At 37.1% G+C, this 19,261-nt stretch overlaps 4 protein-coding genes and 1 non-coding gene across 9 annotated transcripts; 4 read left to right on the forward strand and 1 right to left on the reverse strand.

Annotated features, from left to right (window-relative positions):
• Positions 1-2,113: 2,113 nt before the first annotated feature.
• Positions 2,114-2,994, reverse strand: LOC117625007 (NADH-ubiquinone oxidoreductase 20.9 kDa subunit). The gene is made up of 2 exons (XM_034356560.1): positions 2,606-2,994; positions 2,114-2,514 (listed from the first exon to the last, which is right to left on the reverse strand). The coding sequence occupies exons 1-2, from the start codon at positions 2,757-2,759 to the stop codon at positions 2,366-2,368; spliced, it is 303 nt and encodes a 100-aa protein (XP_034212451.1). The 5' UTR covers positions 2,760-2,994; the 3' UTR covers positions 2,114-2,365.
• Positions 2,995-8,177: 5,183 nt separating this feature from the next.
• Positions 8,178-12,179, forward strand: LOC117624542 (scarecrow-like protein 13). The gene is made up of 2 exons (XM_034355848.1): positions 8,178-8,315; positions 10,105-12,179. The coding sequence occupies exon 2, from the start codon at positions 10,338-10,340 to the stop codon at positions 11,958-11,960; it is 1,623 nt and encodes a 540-aa protein (XP_034211739.1). The 5' UTR covers positions 8,178-8,315; positions 10,105-10,337; the 3' UTR covers positions 11,961-12,179.
• Positions 12,180-12,626: 447 nt separating this feature from the next.
• LOC117626037 lies at positions 12,627-15,086 on the forward strand. Of its 5 annotated transcripts, none has more exons than XM_034357666.1 (7): positions 12,627-12,697; positions 13,030-13,413; positions 13,486-13,650; positions 13,751-13,894; positions 14,029-14,175; positions 14,268-14,371; positions 14,802-15,086. In XM_034357666.1, exons 2-5 carry the CDS (start codon positions 13,098-13,100, stop codon positions 14,166-14,168), a joined length of 765 nt encoding a protein of 254 aa, XP_034213557.1. In that variant the 5' UTR covers positions 12,627-12,697; positions 13,030-13,097; the 3' UTR covers positions 14,169-14,175; positions 14,268-14,371; positions 14,802-15,086. The 5 variants fall into 5 exon arrangements, with proteins under 5 accessions (XP_034213557.1, XP_034213560.1, XP_034213562.1 ...); XM_034357669.1 differs by having other exon boundaries at positions 14,268-14,353; XM_034357671.1 differs by having other exon boundaries at positions 14,029-14,136.
• A 448-nt stretch (positions 15,087-15,534) lies between these two features.
• On the forward strand, positions 15,535-17,807 carry LOC117624107 (pumilio homolog 18-like). Its single transcript, XM_034355244.1, has 5 exons — positions 15,535-15,835; positions 15,923-16,520; positions 16,653-16,815; positions 16,918-17,081; positions 17,182-17,807. Exons 1-5 carry the CDS (start codon positions 15,535-15,537, stop codon positions 17,552-17,554), a joined length of 1,599 nt encoding a protein of 532 aa, XP_034211135.1. The 3' UTR covers positions 17,555-17,807.
• A 1,048-nt stretch (positions 17,808-18,855) lies between these two features.
• LOC117626815 lies at positions 18,856-18,949 on the forward strand. Its single transcript, XR_004585636.1, has one exon. It is a non-coding gene; the product is annotated as a small nucleolar RNA SNORD96 family (small nucleolar RNA).
• Positions 18,950-19,261: the final 312 nt, after the last annotated feature.

Genomic DNA, 19,261 nt, shown 5'->3' on the forward strand with positions numbered 1-19,261 from the left:
AACTGGAAAGCATACGTCTTCATGTGTAATTATGAAAATTGTTAACGACAACTATGCTTTGCTTTATATATTGATTAAGCTCTTCCAATTTCAACACTACCGTCCGTCTCGTGTGAGAGAAGAAAGATGCGTGTGAACGTAAAAGAAGAAAGAAGCTATCTGGTGAAGTGTCAAGTGGTAGTATATATTGCAGGCGGACGAGGAGTCGTCCCATTCCATGCAGATGTCAAAGAGTTCGCCCAATGATAACGAATACGTTGGTTCAAAATTGGCCCATTACAAAAATATGTCAGCCCAACAGTAAGTCCGTTAACAAGAATTCTATAATGAGGGCGTTATATATGCCCTTAGGTGAGACTTTATCTCTTAATCGTTGAATCAAATTGATTAGTCGTTAAATTAAATTAGTTAGCCCTTAGATAAAATAATTAACAGATAAAATCTCACCTAAGATATATATATATATATATATATATATATATATATGACCCTCACTATAGAATGACTCAGTCCATTAACAAAAAGAGATATTTAGTGATATACCCATTTCTAGCACTAATATTATAAATAAACCCTACACAATTGAATTCCTATAAACAAACCCAAAAAAAACTCAAAAAATGATAGCTAGCCTTATTGAATTTAATATTGATTATTAAATTACTTTGATGTCCTATTGAGTGCTTTGGGTATTTTTATGAGATTTTGGGGTTGGGCTTGTTTTAAGAAATTGATGGCAGTTTTGTAATTTATAAGAAGTTAAAAGCTTTTTTGTTATATTGTAAATGGGTTTTGGGTGTGTTTCTAAAGTCCATTTTATATAGGGTATTTTTATAATTTAGGCCCCCATATTGGGTATAATAGTGAATCTCCCTAACAAAAACTATCGACCAATTTACAAAATTGTAGGCCCATTAACAAAATGAAACCAGCAGGCCTAGTAATGAAAATTGGAACGCTGAGTAGGCCCTTCAATCCAAAATATATATATACATAAAGCCCCTTTTTCAAAGTTTCGAAACGACACTTGCTTCCTTACAATAAAACTAACAATTTCCATTTTACAGCAGCACCATCACTGGCACTGTCCCTTGCCCACAGCCATTTTGTTATCATTAACTTAAACAGACATTTCAGATGACAGTTTGTCATGTCATACAAAAGCCTCTCAATCTATAGGATCTCCCAAAATGAATTGCCAATGATCATATATGTATAATAATCCACATGCTCCATACAAAAGTAATTCTTCTCTCCTCCTTTAAACCAAAATTCTACTCAAGACAGAGTAAAGTAGAACACACAATATTTTTGCACAAAACAATCCCCAACTGAGCTGGTCATTCCCCCTCCCCTCTCCCCAAGCTTTAAAAGTGAAAAAAAGATTCAATAAACCATTAAAGAACTCACTACTTATGTTCAACAGAGCTCATTATCTGTCCAGATCAGATAATCATGGAGCAATCAGTTAGTAGCACTGCCTGCTTAGTGTTTAGCTGTTTTTCCTTCACTTTCTTCTCCTACAATATAACCCTCAGCAGTTTAGTAAAACCCTTTCTACACAAGTTTTCTTTCGCCTCTTACAAATTTCATAAACCATCCTCTATAAGTATAAGAACATTACTACAACTGTCAAAGTCTGACTGACTCATCTCCAGTGAATGTGATGTTTTCCTCATTACAAGTTATGTCCTCCTCATATGCCTCAATCACAAAAGCATATTAAGAACCAGACTCTTATCGCTATAAGACTCCTAAGTCTAAAGATTCAATTCCAGTTTTACAATAATATCACCAATTCAAACCTTTCATGACAGAGCAAAGAATGTAAACGATCCTGCTCCTGAAATGGTATGCTCCATTTGCTGACCAACATGGAGAAGAGGGAAAGGGGATGCTGGCCCCTAAAAGATCTTTTGTGCTTATATGACGGCTCAAAGGAAGTACATACGGAGCATTTTTAATTGGCAATCCCATAAAAGGAAAACCACATGTTCAGCTTGACTGAATATAGTGAAATCTCATATGCTTCTAACTAAATGAACCCACTATGACCGAGAGAGCTGCTGACTGCTAAGCTAACACTAATAGATAATGCAAAAAGAACCACCTCTTTAATCACAAATAAAATCAACTTGTTCAAATATTCGACTACTTTGTGTAGCATCACACAATGAGGAATTCAACAAGAGCATTTTATTATCAGTTGTACGACATTTTAACACTTAAAAAATGACGGCCTTGACATCGAATCAAAAAACCACAAGTTTTAATCTCAGAGAGCACATGAACAAATTCACCACAAAAGGAACAATCTGATTATTAAAAAATCCAAAACCCTAAAATTGAGGACATTGATTTCATTTCATTTCTTGTAACGGACTACCTCATTGTCGTTGGGGAAAAAGCCCATGAGGCGTCCCGCCGAGTTCTGGTAAGCGTACATGAACCCGCCCATTAGCCCAATCAGACCTCCGGTGACCATAGACGGCCCTCTAATCCCTGGCTTAATCCCTATAAATTACAAAAATTAAAGAAGCATTAATCAAAATTACTGCGTTATTTGAAAAACAAGAAAATCGGGAAATGAGAGTGAGAGTGAGACCGGAGAGGTAGCCTACGGTGACGGAGACGCCGGTGATGGTGGCGAAGCGAAAGTAATCGAGGGTGCTGAAGTTGCCGACGACCGTGGTGAATGGAGGGTTCCGATCTATGACCGGGTACTCGGGCTTCGTCGACGCAGTGATGTCTGTGTTCATCTTCTTTCCTGTTCAACTTCAGAAACGATGCCGTCCCCCACTCTGTCTGGTTCTGGTTTTGTTGAGCTTGGTTGGGTCTTCTCTTCTCTGTAGACTGAAGTCTGTAATGTAAACTGTACACCGGACACCGGACTCAAGAGAATTGAATATTGTTTGTGTGGCGTGGGTCTTTCTTCCTCAGTGTCCTTGGGCCATCTAAAATACTTTTGTTCCATGAAATGGGCCAACTTGGGTTAACCATGGGTCGGTTTTGGGTACTCCATCTAGTCTATGTAGGCCCATAACATTACCTCCTCTGTACAAGTAGTTGTGCGATATTTTTCAACACACTGATTTTTGCATCATAAGTTGGTCAAAATAAAAGTGATAGTCAATAACTTTTCCATGTTAAGTTGGACATAATAAGCATACTTTTCGAACTTGTGGGAGATGTGCCAGTTGAATAAGCACACTTTTTTGCACTCAAATTTAATCATCCTCCATGTACATTAAAATAATTCATAATAACGAAATTGTCATATATATATATATATATATATATATATATATATATATACATACTTGTGTTATGAGTAAGTATGAGAAGTATCAATGTTAAGACATATAAACTTGAGTTAACAAGAATCATTTAAAGTTTTTACAGCTAATATAAGGTCTTTACAGAAAAGTCCCATTTATGTAAATTAGGGCTTTGTAAAGTCCTAGGACAAATATATTATAGGGTTAAGGAAAATAAAAAGAAATGTTATTTTTTAGGGTTGGTAAATTGGCTTATTATATGCGTAAATAAACAAGAAATGCCTTCCAATTCCACGGTTCAAGTTCCACGCGAGTCGCGACCCAGCAGAGGAAAGGTGAAGGCAATATCGAATATCTGTTCTGTATCGTCTTTGTCTTTTTGAAACGCGGGTGGACTTTGGAGCCGGTGGGCGGCAGCAGGGTAGATGTCATTCAATATCAATACAATTAATATATAATATATGAACAAACCAAGAACCAACCTTCGACTTCAAGGACGGATATTTTGAATGATGCTGTAAATTAAAATAAAGTATTTCATTATTATTATTTAATTTTCACATGTCACTGTCTTATTTTCTTAATTGGTATTATAAATGGCAATCTGATGTGATGCCATCCCACAAGCACCATCACCATCACCATCACCGGGAGGAGGAGGTGCGCCCTTTATTCTTTGCACAAAGTAAAGATAACTCCACCCACTTCCATACAAAATGTAGTAAATAATAAAGCTCCAAGATTTGCTTCAGACCATTCCATTCCTACATTTATTTGTTTTCTTTTCTTTTTTGGGGCCCCATTCATCCGTGGAAGCTTCCTTTATGCGTCATGACCACTTGAGACCAGATGAGGACAAAATCTTAATGGATTAGAGATAATAACTTGCTGTTGAATGTTGATAATGATAATGAACCCCCAATAATTTCTTAATAAATCATTAATCAAGTAATGAAGCGTGTAGTCGTCGTCCGACTCCCCCCTATTACCTAATACAATTGGATGGATGACGTAGATCATGACCTCTGTGGGCCCTGTTCATGTGACGTAGGTGATATTTCAATGTAATTACTAATTAGCATAATATTTAGTCAGCCTTTTCTCATCTGAGTTTTTACTCTCTTTTTTTTTTTTTTTTGGGTCGTCTCGTCTTATATTATTGAATGACCCGGGATTTAAGTCAAGTGTTTTGTTCTGTGTAACACATGGAGGAGGAGCTTTCTCGAATTCGAATTCGAAGCCTCCAAAAAATTATGGCCCTTAAATTATTTATTTATTTATTTAGCGAGCATGAAAATTAACCTTGACTGGCACTGTTACTTTGATGTAATATGTGATGGTGCTGATGCATTGAAGATAAGAAAGTGGGCCTTGCATGCATGCCACAGAGTAAACTTCTCTTTTTCTTTATTTGAAGCAGAGGAAAAGGAAAGCAAAAGCACCAGCCACCAAGATTCTCCTTTCTAATTATCCTCCTTTATCAACATCATTATCAGATCTCAGTTCCCTACAAAAATACCTAAGGAAAAGAATCAAGCTAAATTAGCTCCACAGCATCCATCCTTTTTAATTTTTTATGCTTAAACTCCCCCCAAAGTTAAACAAAATAAAAATGAGCATATTACAACACATATCTAATACTAATAGGTTTTCGTGGTCCAAATGTTGAAACGTAATTCGTTTTTTATGATTCTCAGCAAATATATATCTTAACTTAAGGTCGTAGGTGTTACACGCATGTACGTCATTACAATTGACTCCTAGGGTCACAGAATGGCCATGGCGAGTTGGCAAGGACAATAAATCCTATTCTACGACTCAAAATCAAAATTTATAATCTTCACGTGTCATGTAATGATTGTTTCCACTTTTCCTTATTAAATTACCACCATTCATTCATGCCCCAAAATTAAATATTTAAAAAAATATCTCCCTCAGTATTGACATGTAGCCATCTGTTATTCAAGTTAATTATTATGTTGTTGTATTGTATGTATGTTCTCTCTCTTTTTTCTTTGTTCACAATAATGAACGGTTGCTGGAGATAGTGCTCATTACCATTGGAGTTTGAAATCCCGTGTCATATTAATTTCTTTGAAAATGACATGTCATCTTGTTGTCTATCAAAAGAGAATAATATTTCCTGTTATACCTCTATGCAATCACTGGTTTAGAATTTTGATAAGTTTATGTAATTTCAGATTATATATATAAGTTATTCTCTCATCTGAATGTCCACACGTTATCATTGTAAATACAAAGAAATTAAAAAATAAAAAAAAAAGATAAAAAATACACGGTATTCGCACGATAAGAACGCATATATATATATATATATATATATCCCAATCCTTATTGTATGTCATGAAGGCTTTTGTTTTTTTTAATATTATATTTTGTTATGCGAAGTCCATGTAATGTAAGTAGGGCATAAGGTATATACAGTCGTATATATTCCACATCCTATTGGTTTTACCAATTGTGGTCAATAAAAAGCGTTATCTTGCTGCTGACTACTTGTTTTTGTCATTTTCAGATTTATTTTAAAATATGACTTGGGCATGTGCCTGATTGGGTAGTTTCAACTATCTTGGTTATTTTTGTGCTTCAAATCAATTATATTTCAATTATTATACAACAGTCAAAGACTTGCATTTCAGATCATCCAAAATCCAATTTTGTGTTACCCCTTTTTCTAGATCATACGTATACGTACATCAAATCGTGATTTTTGAGGGTTCACGTTAGCTCCATGCTCCGTAGACCATCAGATCTTTTTGTTAGAGTGGACCTCAAGACATTAATTTCCACGTCATTATATATTTTAATCATTTTTATTTGGGGTTAAAAAAACGTTTGTTCAACACTGAATAAAATATGATGAGTAAAGGTGCATGGGAAGTTCGGAGAATGTGCGGTGCGTGGCAGCCTTCCTGGCAAAAGCTCTCCGTGAAAGAAGGCCTTCTTTTCCCATCATATTACGGGAATGCCATTTGACTCTTGTATCCATGTAATGTTAATCGAATAAATTGAATCAGGACCGAAAACGCCCATGGTTTTGTCTAAATTAACAGTTAACAGTAAACGCACGTTTCACAGAAATTCAGGGAGTTTTCCACGCCGCGTATCTGTTTTAGCTCGCATTGGTGTTGGTCTATTTGTCTTATTTTTTTTAAGCTTTCGTAATCTTTATATTTGAGAGATCTGTGCAATCAAAGCTTTAACATAATTATATAGAAAATTAACAATTAACATCTATACTTCGTATTAAGAGCATTCACAATTATGCTCTTAATTTTTTAGTTAAAATTTAATTAAAAACACTATAAAACTATTTTATGAGCTCCTTGTAAAATATCAACTCTAATCATACTCCCTAATTTATGAAATCATAAATGATATATTTCTTCATATAAAAAAATAAAAAAAATAAAAAATTAGCATTAAATAAATACTTAAAATATCATTATAACTAAGCAACATTTAATTATAAGGAGTCACTATAAGTCCTTTCTCTCTCATCAGATATAGGAGCTCCTAGAGATCTCCCTATTTTAGTAGTTTGATAGGGAGCATGGTTGGATGTAGGTTTTCTCATTTCCTCCTTAAATTTTATATAAGGAGGTGGTTTAGAAAGTCTATTATGTATGCTTTAATGAAGGAAAAATTTATACATATAAAGTATTTAACTCTATTGATAACAACATGCACGGCTCTGTTTTCATGATATGTCAAGTATGAGTGTTAGTAGTCATGTAGTATAAGCTTTAAGTAGGCATAGGCTTAGTCAAGTTGGCTATAGTGGATGTGCTCTCCATTCTGCACCCGAGTTCAAATCTCGTACTAAAAGTAATAATCACCTTGTAATTTACTACAATTTCTTATGTTTTGGGGGTACAAAGGGGGCTTGAAAATACTCTTAAGTCCACTCCCCTCTTCCCTTGCAACTTCCTTGACGGACGAGTGAATGACTTCTCTCTCAACTGTATAGTAGTTTTCTTTGTTTTTGATGTGTTGTAGCTCTTAGATTAGCTAGTTTTGCTTTAATGTCTATGAAGTATTTATATGGTATGAGGATCTCCTGATATTATATAGTATGTTTTAATTTAAGATATTAGAAGTTTCAACACTCTTTTAACAACCTTGTTACATGACTTCATATTAATATTATTAGTGACATTAAATGGAGCATTCCAAGCTGAGATGTTAAATTTAACATGACACTGTTAGTTCGTATAAAAAATAGATGAGACTATTCACTCCAATCGGAAATGTGTGAATCTTATGTGGAATGACATTTTTATCTCTTTTTGTTATTTTTGGATGTTTGAACTTGTGATGTTATCATTATTATTATTTTCAATTAATGTGCCTAGATTGTAGTAAACCAATAAATAATATGTAATAAAAAAATATTTTAGTTTGACATCTCGAGTAAAACTCTATTATGTATCAAATTGCCACATAAATGATCAAATTCAACTTTAATGTTTGATATTTGACATCTCTTGGAGATGCTCAAAATTAAACCGCGTTTGCATGTCGGTCATGGCAACCAAAGAAGAAAGAAAAAAAATAAGATTTAGACCGAGAAAATGAAGCGCGGAGGAGTTATTGAAGTCAGAGAGTTCGTAATTTGTTCTTAGATCGCTTTGACTCCTGCAAAGTCTACATAGTACAGGAGGAGCACGTCAAGCCAAATATTCTACTCTTCACTTCCTGACCACACACGGTGTAACGTTGTGCGGGGAAAAGGTTAACATCGTAATTTGGCACCAAGTTTCTAGGTAAGTGTACGGTCACCCAAAAATTCCATTCAAAAGGGGTAACCCGTGTAATTAAAGCTGAACCACGATGGTTTTTTGTTTTCAGCTACAAGCGTACAACTATAAAAGTCTTACAAAGCCCACAAACGCATACTTCTAGGAGTTGACAGAGCGGTTACTATCTGGCATCTATAGACGAATCTAAAGCTTCATTAAGGTTTATTGCGCCAGAATCTGAGCTGAGCAGAGACGAGACTTGCCTATGGTTCAGGTATGTCGGAGCTAAGCTTTCATTAATTTCGACAAATTTGTTGTTTTTGAAGTATCGTTTTGGATGAAGTTTTCTGTGTTGCTTGGGTTGTATTGTATGTTTGGTTACTGGTTTTAAGGTGTAGATTCAACTTTCAACTTCTATTGGATGATTTCATGATCTGGGAACATGGGTTTCTGTTAGAATTTTTTTTTAAAAAGTGGGTTTTTTTCGCCGATTTGCATTCAAATTTGGCGTCTGAAAATGGGAATTAGAAATTTTGGCCATCTATTGTCGTTATTGGGCGTAAGTTTGTGAAATCATTATCTTTGAGTGCCATTTTTGTTGATCTAAGGACAAATTCATTATTGTATTAGGCTGAAATTTTCCCATCTTAAGAATCAAAAGATTTAGGCTGAATTTCCTTTTGTTTCACAAGCCAAATAGATTTACTTCTCTTGGTTTCATTGGCATCTGAGTTTATTCTCCTCTTTTTCATTTCGCTTGCAGCTGTAGTTTCCTCTTCCCACCCACTAACCTTTGTGCTGTTAAAGTGCCCTTTTCTCTGTAATTAGTTACTTTATTTCTTTTCATAAGATGGAGAAGTTGCAATAGGGAATTTTAAATAGACACAAAAACGCGTCTTTACAACCGTGTGCTCAGAAACTTCACGTTTTCTTGTTTATAGCCGTTTGGTTTTAACTTCTGAATATTTTTCTTAAAAAGAGTTTCTTTGGGTAAAAAATAGAATCCAAAGTTATGTACAGTATGGCTGAGTTAGTAGTAAACGCTTTTGGGTTTCAACTTCTGATTTTCTAAGTCAGGGGTCAAAGATGTTGGTTTTAAGCATCATGTTTTGCTTGTGATCAAGCATCAAATTTACGTATGCTTGTTTGTATAGTCTTCAACTTTGTGGTTGTGAGGTGCTGACTGGTGATTGATCTGGACTATAGATCTGAATTCCCCAATTCCCAATATGGATCCCTCTCTTGAATCTGTTTCTAGATTATGAAATACGGGCCGGTTCCATCAGATTTTAAGTTCCTCAACAGATGCTTCTAAAATACTAAAACTTGTAAGTTTGTCATTTGCACCCAATATAGGTCAGATTCATGACCCACTCGATCTGAGTCAGATTGTATTAGAGGCTATCTAATTTGCTTATATTATTTACTAGCTAGTGGGTCACATATTTTGATTGTTTTAAGTATTTCCTTAAGGAATGTATGGCTAATCAGCCAAGAAGTGAAAAAGCAGAAAAAAGGGGAAGTGCTGCTATTTTTTAATGATGGTTAGCCAATAATGTCAACAACTGCTATCATGTCTATCTGAGGACTGAGATCACTGCAAGGCATAGCAAGACAATGGGTCAAAAATTTATGGAGAACTGTCTGAGCAGCAGATAGGAGTAGAGTGCTCATGGAAGCTCAGAGGCATAAATTGTGGCCCGTTAATGGTTCTTTGTTATGCATTCAACCTGAGCCCAGAGTCTCAGTTGAGTTGCAGTTTGGAATGGAAGTACTAACTGACCTGCAATTATTAAACAGAAACATAAACTAAACCCTTCTTGCTTTTAGACCCTGTGCCTGGACATTGTTTCCCGAATCCTGGATGGCTGTAGAAGTTGACAAATTAGCATTTATCATCTGTGTTATGTTAAAACTACAATGGCAGGATCAAGCTGCTATCTGTTTCATATTTAGATTTGCTCTTCATAAGAGTTTTTGTGATCCTTGTTTCTTCAAACTTGGTTTATCCATTTCACTTTTATTATTTGTTTCATTAACAAAATCTTTTCTCCTCTCTGCAGATTGTGGTGGTTCTGTAAAGTGTTTTCTGGATATCACAAGCAGATGTTGACTAACAATTTTGTGAAAGTCATACCATATAGCTGCTTGTTGAGACGTGGCGGATACTGGACTGCTTATTGAGATTCAATTCAAGTTCTGACAGACCAGCAATTGAGTCAAATTTAGGAACGTATATTAGAAAGAGCTGGTGAGAATCACTCTCTGGATCGGGTCAATCATTTCATATTTTCAGATGCAAACATCTCAGAAACACCGAAGTACAGCCAGTATCCACAGGTTGTACCACCACCAGCCTATGCAGGACATTGATCCCTCCATTTTCCAAATTTTGGAAAACAGTGTATGTTCAGATACTGGAAGCCAAGGAAACAACGTTTCCTTTCAAACCTACAAGGAAGAGTACTTCACCCTGGAATCATCCCCTGCCACTACTGGTTTTGTAGCCTGTGATTCCCCTTCGGCTGTTAGTGGCTTGTCTAACAGGAGTCCATTTTCATCACAAGGTTCTCAATCATGCTTGTCTGATCAGCATCATTCCCCTGACAACACTTCTGGATCACCAATAAGTGGGTGCTCCGTAGCTGATGATGGCAATGGATTGAGGTACAAGCTCAGGGAACTGGAAATTTCACTGCTAGGGCCCGAATCAGATATTATTGTTGACAGCCACTATTGTTGTTACAAGAGTGATATGCCAAGGTGGAATAGGAATCAAATGGCTGAAATGACCAACTTAAACCTAAAGGATGTTCTTATTCATTGTGCACGTGCAATAGCTGAAGATGATCTACCCACAGCAAATGGTTTAATGGAAGTTTTGGGGCAAATGGTGTCAGTCTCTGGGGAGCCAATTCAAAGATTGGGTGCTTACATGTTGGAAGGTCTTAGAGCAAGGTTGGAAAGATCAGGGAGTTCAATCTACAAAACCTTAAAATGTGAAGTTCCAACAGGCGCAGAACTTATGTCATACATGTCTGTGCTCTTTCAGATATGCCCATATTGGAGGTTTGCTTACATGTCTGCAAATGTCGTCATTCGGGAAGCCTTGGAAAATGAGCCAAGAATCCACATAATTGATTTTCAGATTGCACAGGGCAGTCAGTGGGTGCCCCTCATCCAAGATCTAGCACGTCAGCCTGGTGGGCCCCCACGTATCCGAATCACTGGTGTTGATGATTCCCAATCAGCTCATGCTCGTGGCGGGGGACTTCATATCGTAGGGCAGAGGCTTTCACAGCTTGCTAATTCATGGAATGTGCCATTTGAGTTTAATAATGCTGCAATGTCTGGTTGTGAGGTTGAATTAGAAAATCTTAGGATTCAACCAGGTGAAGCCATAGCTGTTAATTTTCCATACGTGTTGCACCACATGCCAGATGAGAGTGTAAGCACTCAGAATCACAGAGATCGATTGCTAAGGCTGGTTAAGAGTTTATCACCCAAAGTTATGACACTGGTGGAGCAAGAATCAAACACGAATACTTCCCCATTCTTCTCAAGGTTTGTTGAGATGGTAGAGTATTATACAGCCATGTTCGAATCGATTGATGTGGCTCGCCCAAGGGATGACAAACAGCGGATTAGTGCAGAGATGCACTGTGTGGCTAGAGACATAGTGAACATGGTTGCTTGTGAGGGGGCTGAGAGGGTGGAACGACATGAACTTCTGGGGAAGTGGAAGTCAAGGCTAATGATGGATGGGTTTACTCCATACCCATTGAGTCCTAAAGTGACGGAGGCTATCAGGAGTCTGTTGAAGGAATTTAATGGGAATTATAGACTTCAAGAGGCAAATGGGGCTCTCTACCTTGGTTGGAAGCAAAGAGCTTTGGTAACGTCTTCTGCATGGAGGTGAAGCGGACGGTGGTGACTGCAAAACTGTAAAATTTATGTTTTCGTCTTGTTTTAGTTTGAGAGACTGATTTGTGTAGTTTCTGTAGAATCCAGACTTTTTAGCTTTCTTGCAAGAGTTCCTAGTTATAGGCACAAACCTGATTCTCGAAATTTGGTGTAAATGTTTTGCTTTGCAAAGAAAGAGAATAGCTCTCAGTTCAGTTTTACTGCAAATTTACTTTCTTCTGCGTGTTGCGTTGCTGCATTATCTTGGCTTCTAAGGAACTAAAAGTGCATTTATCTAATTACTATTTGAAGAACGGCAGCAGTTTGAGGAGTATCTGAACAGTCAAGCAACCAGTTCTCCAACCAAACACACACATTTTAACTGGAGGAGCTGGTGTCCTTGGACAGGTAGCCCCAAAGTTGTTCAAAACACCGGAGCCGTCTTGGCATCGATCCTTCCCTTTGTACATTATAGTAGTTAAGAATATCGAAAACAACAACCAAACGAACCGTTTTGGCACGTTTCTATTTGAAATGAAACGGGTGGGATCACAATTAGTTCATTTTGATACAGAATATTACACGGTAAAAGCGACCACTTACTTGGTAACTCTCCGGAAAATACGGTTATTAACCCCGTGAAAAACGAAAAGAAAAAAAAAAAAAAAAAAAAGTTACACGCCGCTGTGATTCGAAATTCCATGATCAAATGCATGAATTGCAGCCTTCTGAATTCTGATCAGGAAAGTCGAGGTATGTTGTATTCATTCAATCTCAATGCTTTTCTCCTACAGATATCAAAAAAAAATTTTGGGATAAGACCTACAGATATCAATTTCACTAGAGGTAAACTTCTGATTTCTTGTTAATTTTAGGTTTATAATTTATTTTTCAATGATATAATAGACTCACAATATGGTTTTTAGTTTTTTTGAATTTTGAATTTGTTAAGTCGTGTTTGATTTTACGTGTTTCTTTTCGTTTTTCAGTATTATATTTTTTTAAAATGATTAATCTAAGAGAAAAAGATCACCAAATTTGAAGGGGAAGATTTAATCTGAGAAGTGCTTGTCGTATTGATTCAGAACAAGTTGCAAACTTTGGTGGAAGAATTGGGAGTCCGTTGGATGTTGACCAACGGATTTGAACAACAATGAAGGAGTCGTTAGATAGATCAGAGTTGCGCAGAATGCAAAGGGAGCAAGAGCGGGAACGACGCCGTATAAGGGACAGGCAAAGAAGGCAGTCTATGACCGTTGAACAGAGAGAACGACATCTGGCTCGGCGTCGTAGGAACTATCAACTTAGACGACTGAGAGCTGAGAATGCTAAAGTTGATTGCCAATCTCAGCAAATAAGCAACGAGCATGAAGAAGCAGCAGCAGCAGCAGGAGGGAATGAAGGGAATGATGACCAAGAAGTAACTCAGACTGAAAAGCTACGCGCCGAACGTCTGCATTACTCTGAGTGTAAGTGTTCTATAATTGTTCACTTGTTCAAAAATCAAAATGATTTCTTTTTTACATGAAGTTTTGTTACAGGCTTGGAAGCTGCAGCTTGTAAATCGGCTAATTTCACCAAACGGTTGCGTTTGAGTCATATACGGCGGCTTGCACGATCCTTGAATCATTTAGGGGGTGAAGCTATTGGTAACCACCAAATTGTAGCAGACGTGATTACAAAGGGTGATGCTAATAATACTTCTTGTAAGTTCCACAATGTCCCTGCTAATATGATGACTCTAGTTAAGCAGGAACTTGCTTGTATATCATCTTTCTTTCTTTTCTTTCTTTTCTTATAAAATAGGTTTCCGAATTGGAGATTTTGATTCTGGTAGGCTGCCACATGGACTACGATTGAATCGTGTTAAACGTCTTGCACGGACATTAAATATTGCTGCTCATGAGACTTCTGTGAACTGCCCGAAAGGTACTAAAGAAAAATGTGCATGTAAGTTTGCTATTTGTTTTTGCCTGAAACTATATTACATGCTCATTCACTTTCAGTAGCCCAGCTTATGTTAGGAACAGCAAACCTTACTTTTGTCCATGTATTTGTTACTAAATATTGCATCTGTGATCCAGTGGACCAGAATGTGTCTGCGGAAGAGGTTCCAGTGACCGGTGATGATAAGCCTAAATTTGGACAAACTATCAGGGTCGGAGGAGATGTTGAAGGACCCAACATGGATGGTAATAATCAGCTGCAATTTCCATATAATTAAAGCATTGGTTGGTGTTTTCATATGCATTCTTTTTTTGTTGATTTTGTACTAGAGAAATCTGCATGGATGTGCTAATTAGATTTTGGTGTCCCATTTCAGGATAAACACCCCCTCATGTACTAATGTCAAGAGGTGAACTTTAACCACACACAAAGCAATGGACTTTATGTAGCTCATCTCTACAGGTTTTTGACTGAAGACTAGTAAGTTGGAAACTATTCATCAATTTTTGCTTGCATTCATGTCTGTTGATGATCCACTATAAAGGGTGTAGCTGTGCAGGATTTGTTACTTTATCACCGACTTGTCGTTATTATCCCTAAGATTCATTAAGATTGCTTACCACTTTCATAGTGGCAGATGTAAAAATTTTAAGCATGTCTTATCTACTTTCTAAATAGTTGTGAGAGAGGCATGTAGATCTCACATATATTTGTCTCAGTCAACATGAGATAATTAGGCAGGGGACATGAAGTATGCTGGTTGCCATTCATGATCAGCGGTAGATTATGGAGTCCTTAGAAACTGAGCCTTGATTGTGTTCGAATATCTATTGTTATAGTTTGCTACCATTTGTTGGGCAACTTTTATGCAGGACTGATTGTTTGTTTAACTTTTCTATTATATTTCTAGAATGCATGACAGAGAAAAGCTAACGGGATGAGAAAAGCTTCTTGGATTCATAAAATTTGCTGGCAAAGCTCTCTGATTTCTTTGAAGAATTACATGTAACGGGAAGAGCAAAGAACTGGAACTACGGTTTACTGCTCTGCTGCTGGCAGATTTGGATTAGGAAAGAGAAAATATTCATAAGGGCCTTGAATGAATAGGATTATACATGTAGATCAAATTGTGGACGAATTAATTATACAGATTTACTTATAAGAGATTCTTTGTAGGGGGTTTTATTTTGGTCTGTTCCGTTCAATGTATTTACTTTACCACGTATTGTTTTCTGCTTCCTCTGTCATTACATTTTCTCATTCTTCTTAAATGTTCAGCTGGAATTAATCTAAGATGCTTCCTTACGCCCGCATGTATCTGGGCCGGGTCGGGTCGGGTCTTCTTTTGGGGCAAGAAAGAGTGGGAAAAGTTTTGAACATCTGTTTCCAAGGAAAGTCACCGACTTTATTTTGTTTCCACAAACGTTCTCCATCTTTAATACACATAGAACTCCTGGCTAAGTTAAAATTCCTAATCATACTGTGACACCCAAAAAAAAAAAAAAAAAGCAAAAGAAAAAAAAAAAAAAATCCTAATCGTACAAGGACTCCAAATCCTATGCAAACAGAGAACCTTTCGAGCATTCATTATATTTATAGGAGCTCTCTCTGTCTTCACTGTAATTCCTGTTTCTTGCTCTGCAATGGAGACTTTATGTTACGCTGGTTCTTCTATTGAAGAAGAAGTAGAAAAAAGCCTTTGCCTTTCTTTGGGTAAGGTTCGGGTAAAGACGGACAAGTTTGAGAATGAGAAACCTGGTTTCTCTGTGCATAATGGTAACAATACTTGTTTGGGTTCGTCTTCTAATGCCTCTCCAAGCAAAACCCAACAAGCACAGCCTGATGTTTATCCCAAATACGAAAGCGGATTTGAAAATTCGCCTAGAGTTCCAGTGCCATTGTATCCACAAAGTATCTGGAGAGATCATATTTTGAATGGTGGAGGTAAACCCTCAAATTCTCCTCTGCAAATTCTTGTATAATTTCGTATATGTTTTGAGTTTCTTGTAATTTAAATTCTTGATTTTGTAGGACACATTCTGGGTTCAAACAACCTGAATCGGCATGCCAATGCTTATCAACCAAAGAACCCTCTTGGTAACCTGACAGAAGAAACTACAAAATCAAGATTAAGTCGTGGAGCAACATCTCCATCTTTCTGCAACTGGGCAAACCAGCTCAACCCTTGTCTTAATAATTGGTACCAAAGTTCAGGAGAACAATATTACAGAAGCAATGAAAGGATTGGAATGTATTCAAATGGTGATCGGTATCCAAGTTCTGGAATATCTAGTTATATGGGGACTCAGTCAAGCTTTAACAATGATGGATGCCATGGTGATCAGATATTTAAGCTGCGGTCTTATGCCGATATAGCTCGACTCGCTATGACGCAACCCGGATCACAGAGCTTAATAAATATCATGGTGGCTTCTAAGGACCCATTCGCTAAGGATATGATTTTTACTGGGGTTTTCGGTTCCATATTCGAGGTGATGAATGACTCACATGGATACTATGTTTTTGGGAAGCTTATTGAATCATGCAATTACGGTCAGTTAAGACACATTGTAGCACTGATGACTTTGAATACTGAATCACTTGTCAGCATATCAACCAGAAAATTTGGGTATCTATCTAATCCTTAACCCCACCCCATCATTTATTCTTCATCAGTCAATACTCAAGAAATATATTTATATATGTCTGTGTTTTATGGTTATAGTTGTGATGGACTCGTGTCTTTAACTTGTTTGTGCAGATCAAAATCAATTCAGAGGCTTGTCAAGGTGCTTGAGAAATCACCCTTGATTTACACCTTGACATTAGCTCTATCCAGTGTATTGGGGCAACTGATGACCAACCGAACAGGGTCGTTTGTTATATTGAAGTGCTTAAACCTCCTTGACACACAGAAAAATGAGGTACTTTTTATGTTTCTGCTGTTGATACATATCATTGCCTTTGACATAGTTCTTTTTTAAGCATGCTTTTCTGACAAGGTTGGTTGTGTGATTTGATTGCAGAAAATATACGAAACTGCTGAAAGGCTTTGCATCACTCTGGCCCAGAATGAAAAGGGATGCATATACTTGAATGAGTTCATCACCTACAGTAAAACTCCATACAGAGAGAGACTCATGAATGAAATCTCAAGCAAATCAAAACTCCTTTCTCAGGATCCTTCAGGGTACAAATCCCTCTCCCATCTTGGTCTTTTCTCGTTTCAATTGTGGTTTTTGCATCGTATTGATTTGTTTTAGTTAATACATTATATCTTTGTCATTCAGGAACTTTGTTGTCCAGCACGTCCTGGGACTCCATAACCCTGTCTTCTCTGCAAAGATATGCTTTGAGCTGAGGGATCTGTACATAAAGCTCTCTTCACAAAGAGGTGGGAGTCATGTTGTAGAGAAATGCTTGAACTCTTCTGAGACAGATTATGTAGTAAATGCTTTTCTCAAGTATGAAAAACTGTCGCAAATTGCGCGGGACCAATTTGGAAACTACGTGATCCAAACAGCATTGAAGGCCACAAAGCGTGCAAATAGTCCCCTTTATCAAATGCTTTTAGCAAAGCTCGAACAAAATCGGAATGAACTCATGAGTGGATTTGGAAGGAAAGTGCTGAGTTTCATTGACAGTGGCGTCCCCCTAGAGTAACTATGATTGATTGATTGATCTCATCAGAAGGAGCTCAATTTCAAAGCAACTGTTAGTGTTAGTGTTACGTTGTTGTTGTGCAATTTTGTTTGTCTTTTAAAAGCCTCAGGAGTCAAAGGTTAGGGCCACCCACCCTTATTGTTTCAACTCATCCAACTAGAAGAGTAGTTGATGAGTGCTTTAGTATAATTTGTAGGAAAAATGTAAGTTTGTTTCTTCTGGTATTGTAATGTATACGTCTGGTGTGATTCAAATGCGCTATGGCTGTTTCTGTAATCACAGTAAATTATTTCACACCTGTTGAAAATCAATAAAAGAAACATAAATTATAGCATATCTGGACCCTGTTGGAAATGTGGATTAATTTTGTATCTAGTGTATGGATGTGCGGATCAACTACAAGACCAAACTGTAATAATGAAAAATACCATTCGAATACAAAGGTTGTAGCTCAAGTGGTTCAGAGTAGTTACCAAAAACAGAAAAAAAATTATGTTCTTGAATCCCCCGGTCCAAATATAGCTCGTGTCAATAAAATTACCACTTGGATTTATACGGAGTTCGCTTCGTAGGGCCAATCTCAATGCTGTTTATTATGGGCCAAAACCTAACCGTACGGCCCAAAAGGATAAAAGGAAAGTAAAACCCTAATTTCATTGTCGGCGACGGAGTTTAACTATGACTCATTCCCAGTCACACGATACGCATCGGACGGTCATGACCTAAAGCACTCACACTATAAATACACTCCTCCCCCTTGTATCCAAAATCAGATTTGCACCATCTCGGTGCTAGGGTTTTAGTCTGTGCCTCTGTCTTCTACTGGTTTTCATTCAGTCAGTCTCTTTAGGGATTTTTGTTTCATCTTAGAGATTGTTTGATCAATCACCAAAGCTTCATCCTTTTTAGTCTGGTTGATTGTTCTTCGAGTTTAGCTATAAGATTCGTTGTTTTTCCAAATATGGGGACCATTGGGTCGTCAAGTTTTTGCAAAAAGCTTTTCTATTTGTTTGATAAATTTGTGAAATTTGTGACGGGGGGCATTGATCAGTCTCCAACTTGAAGGAGCAGGCAATTGGTGTCTGTACATTCCCAAGTAAACGTCGCATACAAATTCTCGTCGACGTTGATGGTCCTCCCTCCCTCTTGGGATGGAGCTCCTCCGTCGATGAGTGGTGTCATATCCTATCGCCTTGTGGAGCGGTGTTTACTGCCTTTACCATTTGGGATTGGCCATGAGACCGACATTTTTTCTCTTCAGAATTTTATGATATTGTTTTGTTGGAATAGTTTTTAAGTCTTTGCCGGTGATGAAATCAGTTATAAAACACACCATCTTTCGGGACTGATTGGCTTATTTATAAGCCGTGCTGACTTTCTGCAATTCTGAGGCATTGTCATATTTAGTTTTATTACTTTCATTCATATTTTTTTCGTATTTTTTAATTTCTGCTTTGTAATTTGCGTTTTCCAAATATTAACTTTTTAATCAACTTTACTATTATCATCCGATTATTTCCCAAAAGTTGATAGTCACTTCTTGATTTCTTGCAAAGCTGTTCGATTCCTGAATTCATTTTGGTTGGAAAATCATATATGAAATCTAAGTTTACAATCTGATCGTAAAAGGATTTGGTGCTAATTGTGAGTGATTAGCTAGTCATCAATACCGTGAGCAAAAGAACTATGAGATAACCTTAAAGATCT

This window comes from Prunus dulcis, chromosome 4 (assembly GCF_902201215.1).
Source record: "Prunus dulcis chromosome 4, ALMONDv2, whole genome shotgun sequence".
NCBI lineage: Eukaryota > Viridiplantae > Streptophyta > Magnoliopsida > Rosales > Rosaceae > Prunus > Prunus dulcis.

What these genes read in the sequence shown, in the direction of transcription:
- LOC117626037 (XM_034357666.1), top strand. Translation starts at nt 13,098, where the DNA reads ATGAAGGAGTCGTTAGATAGATCAGAGTTGCGCAGAATGCAAAGGGAG. An exon ending in ACGTCTGCATTACTCTGAGT is followed by an intron (nt 13,414 to 13,485) that starts GTAAGTGTTCTA and finishes GTTTTGTTACAG; the next exon opens with GCTTGGAAGCTGCAGCTTGT. An exon ending in TGATGCTAATAATACTTCTT is followed by an intron (nt 13,651 to 13,750) that starts GTAAGTTCCACA and finishes CTTATAAAATAG; the next exon opens with GTTTCCGAATTGGAGATTTT.
- LOC117624107 (XM_034355244.1), top strand. Translation starts at nt 15,535, where the DNA reads ATGGAGACTTTATGTTACGCTGGTTCTTCTATTGAAGAAGAAGTAGAA. An exon ending in TTGACACACAGAAAAATGAG is followed by an intron (nt 16,816 to 16,917) that starts GTACTTTTTATG and finishes ATTTGATTGCAG; the next exon opens with AAAATATACGAAACTGCTGA. An exon ending in CTTTCTCAGGATCCTTCAGG is followed by an intron (nt 17,082 to 17,181) that starts GTACAAATCCCT and finishes TTTGTCATTCAG; the next exon opens with GAACTTTGTTGTCCAGCACG.
- LOC117625007 (XM_034356560.1), bottom strand. Translation starts at nt 2,759, where the DNA reads ATGAACACAGACATCACTGCGTCGACGAAGCCCGAGTACCCGGTCATA. An exon ending in CACCGTAGGCTACCTCTCCG is followed by an intron (nt 2,515 to 2,605) that starts GTCTCACTCTCA and finishes TGTAATTTATAG; the next exon opens with GGATTAAGCCAGGGATTAGA.
- LOC117624542 (XM_034355848.1), top strand. Translation starts at nt 10,338, where the DNA reads ATGCAAACATCTCAGAAACACCGAAGTACAGCCAGTATCCACAGGTTG.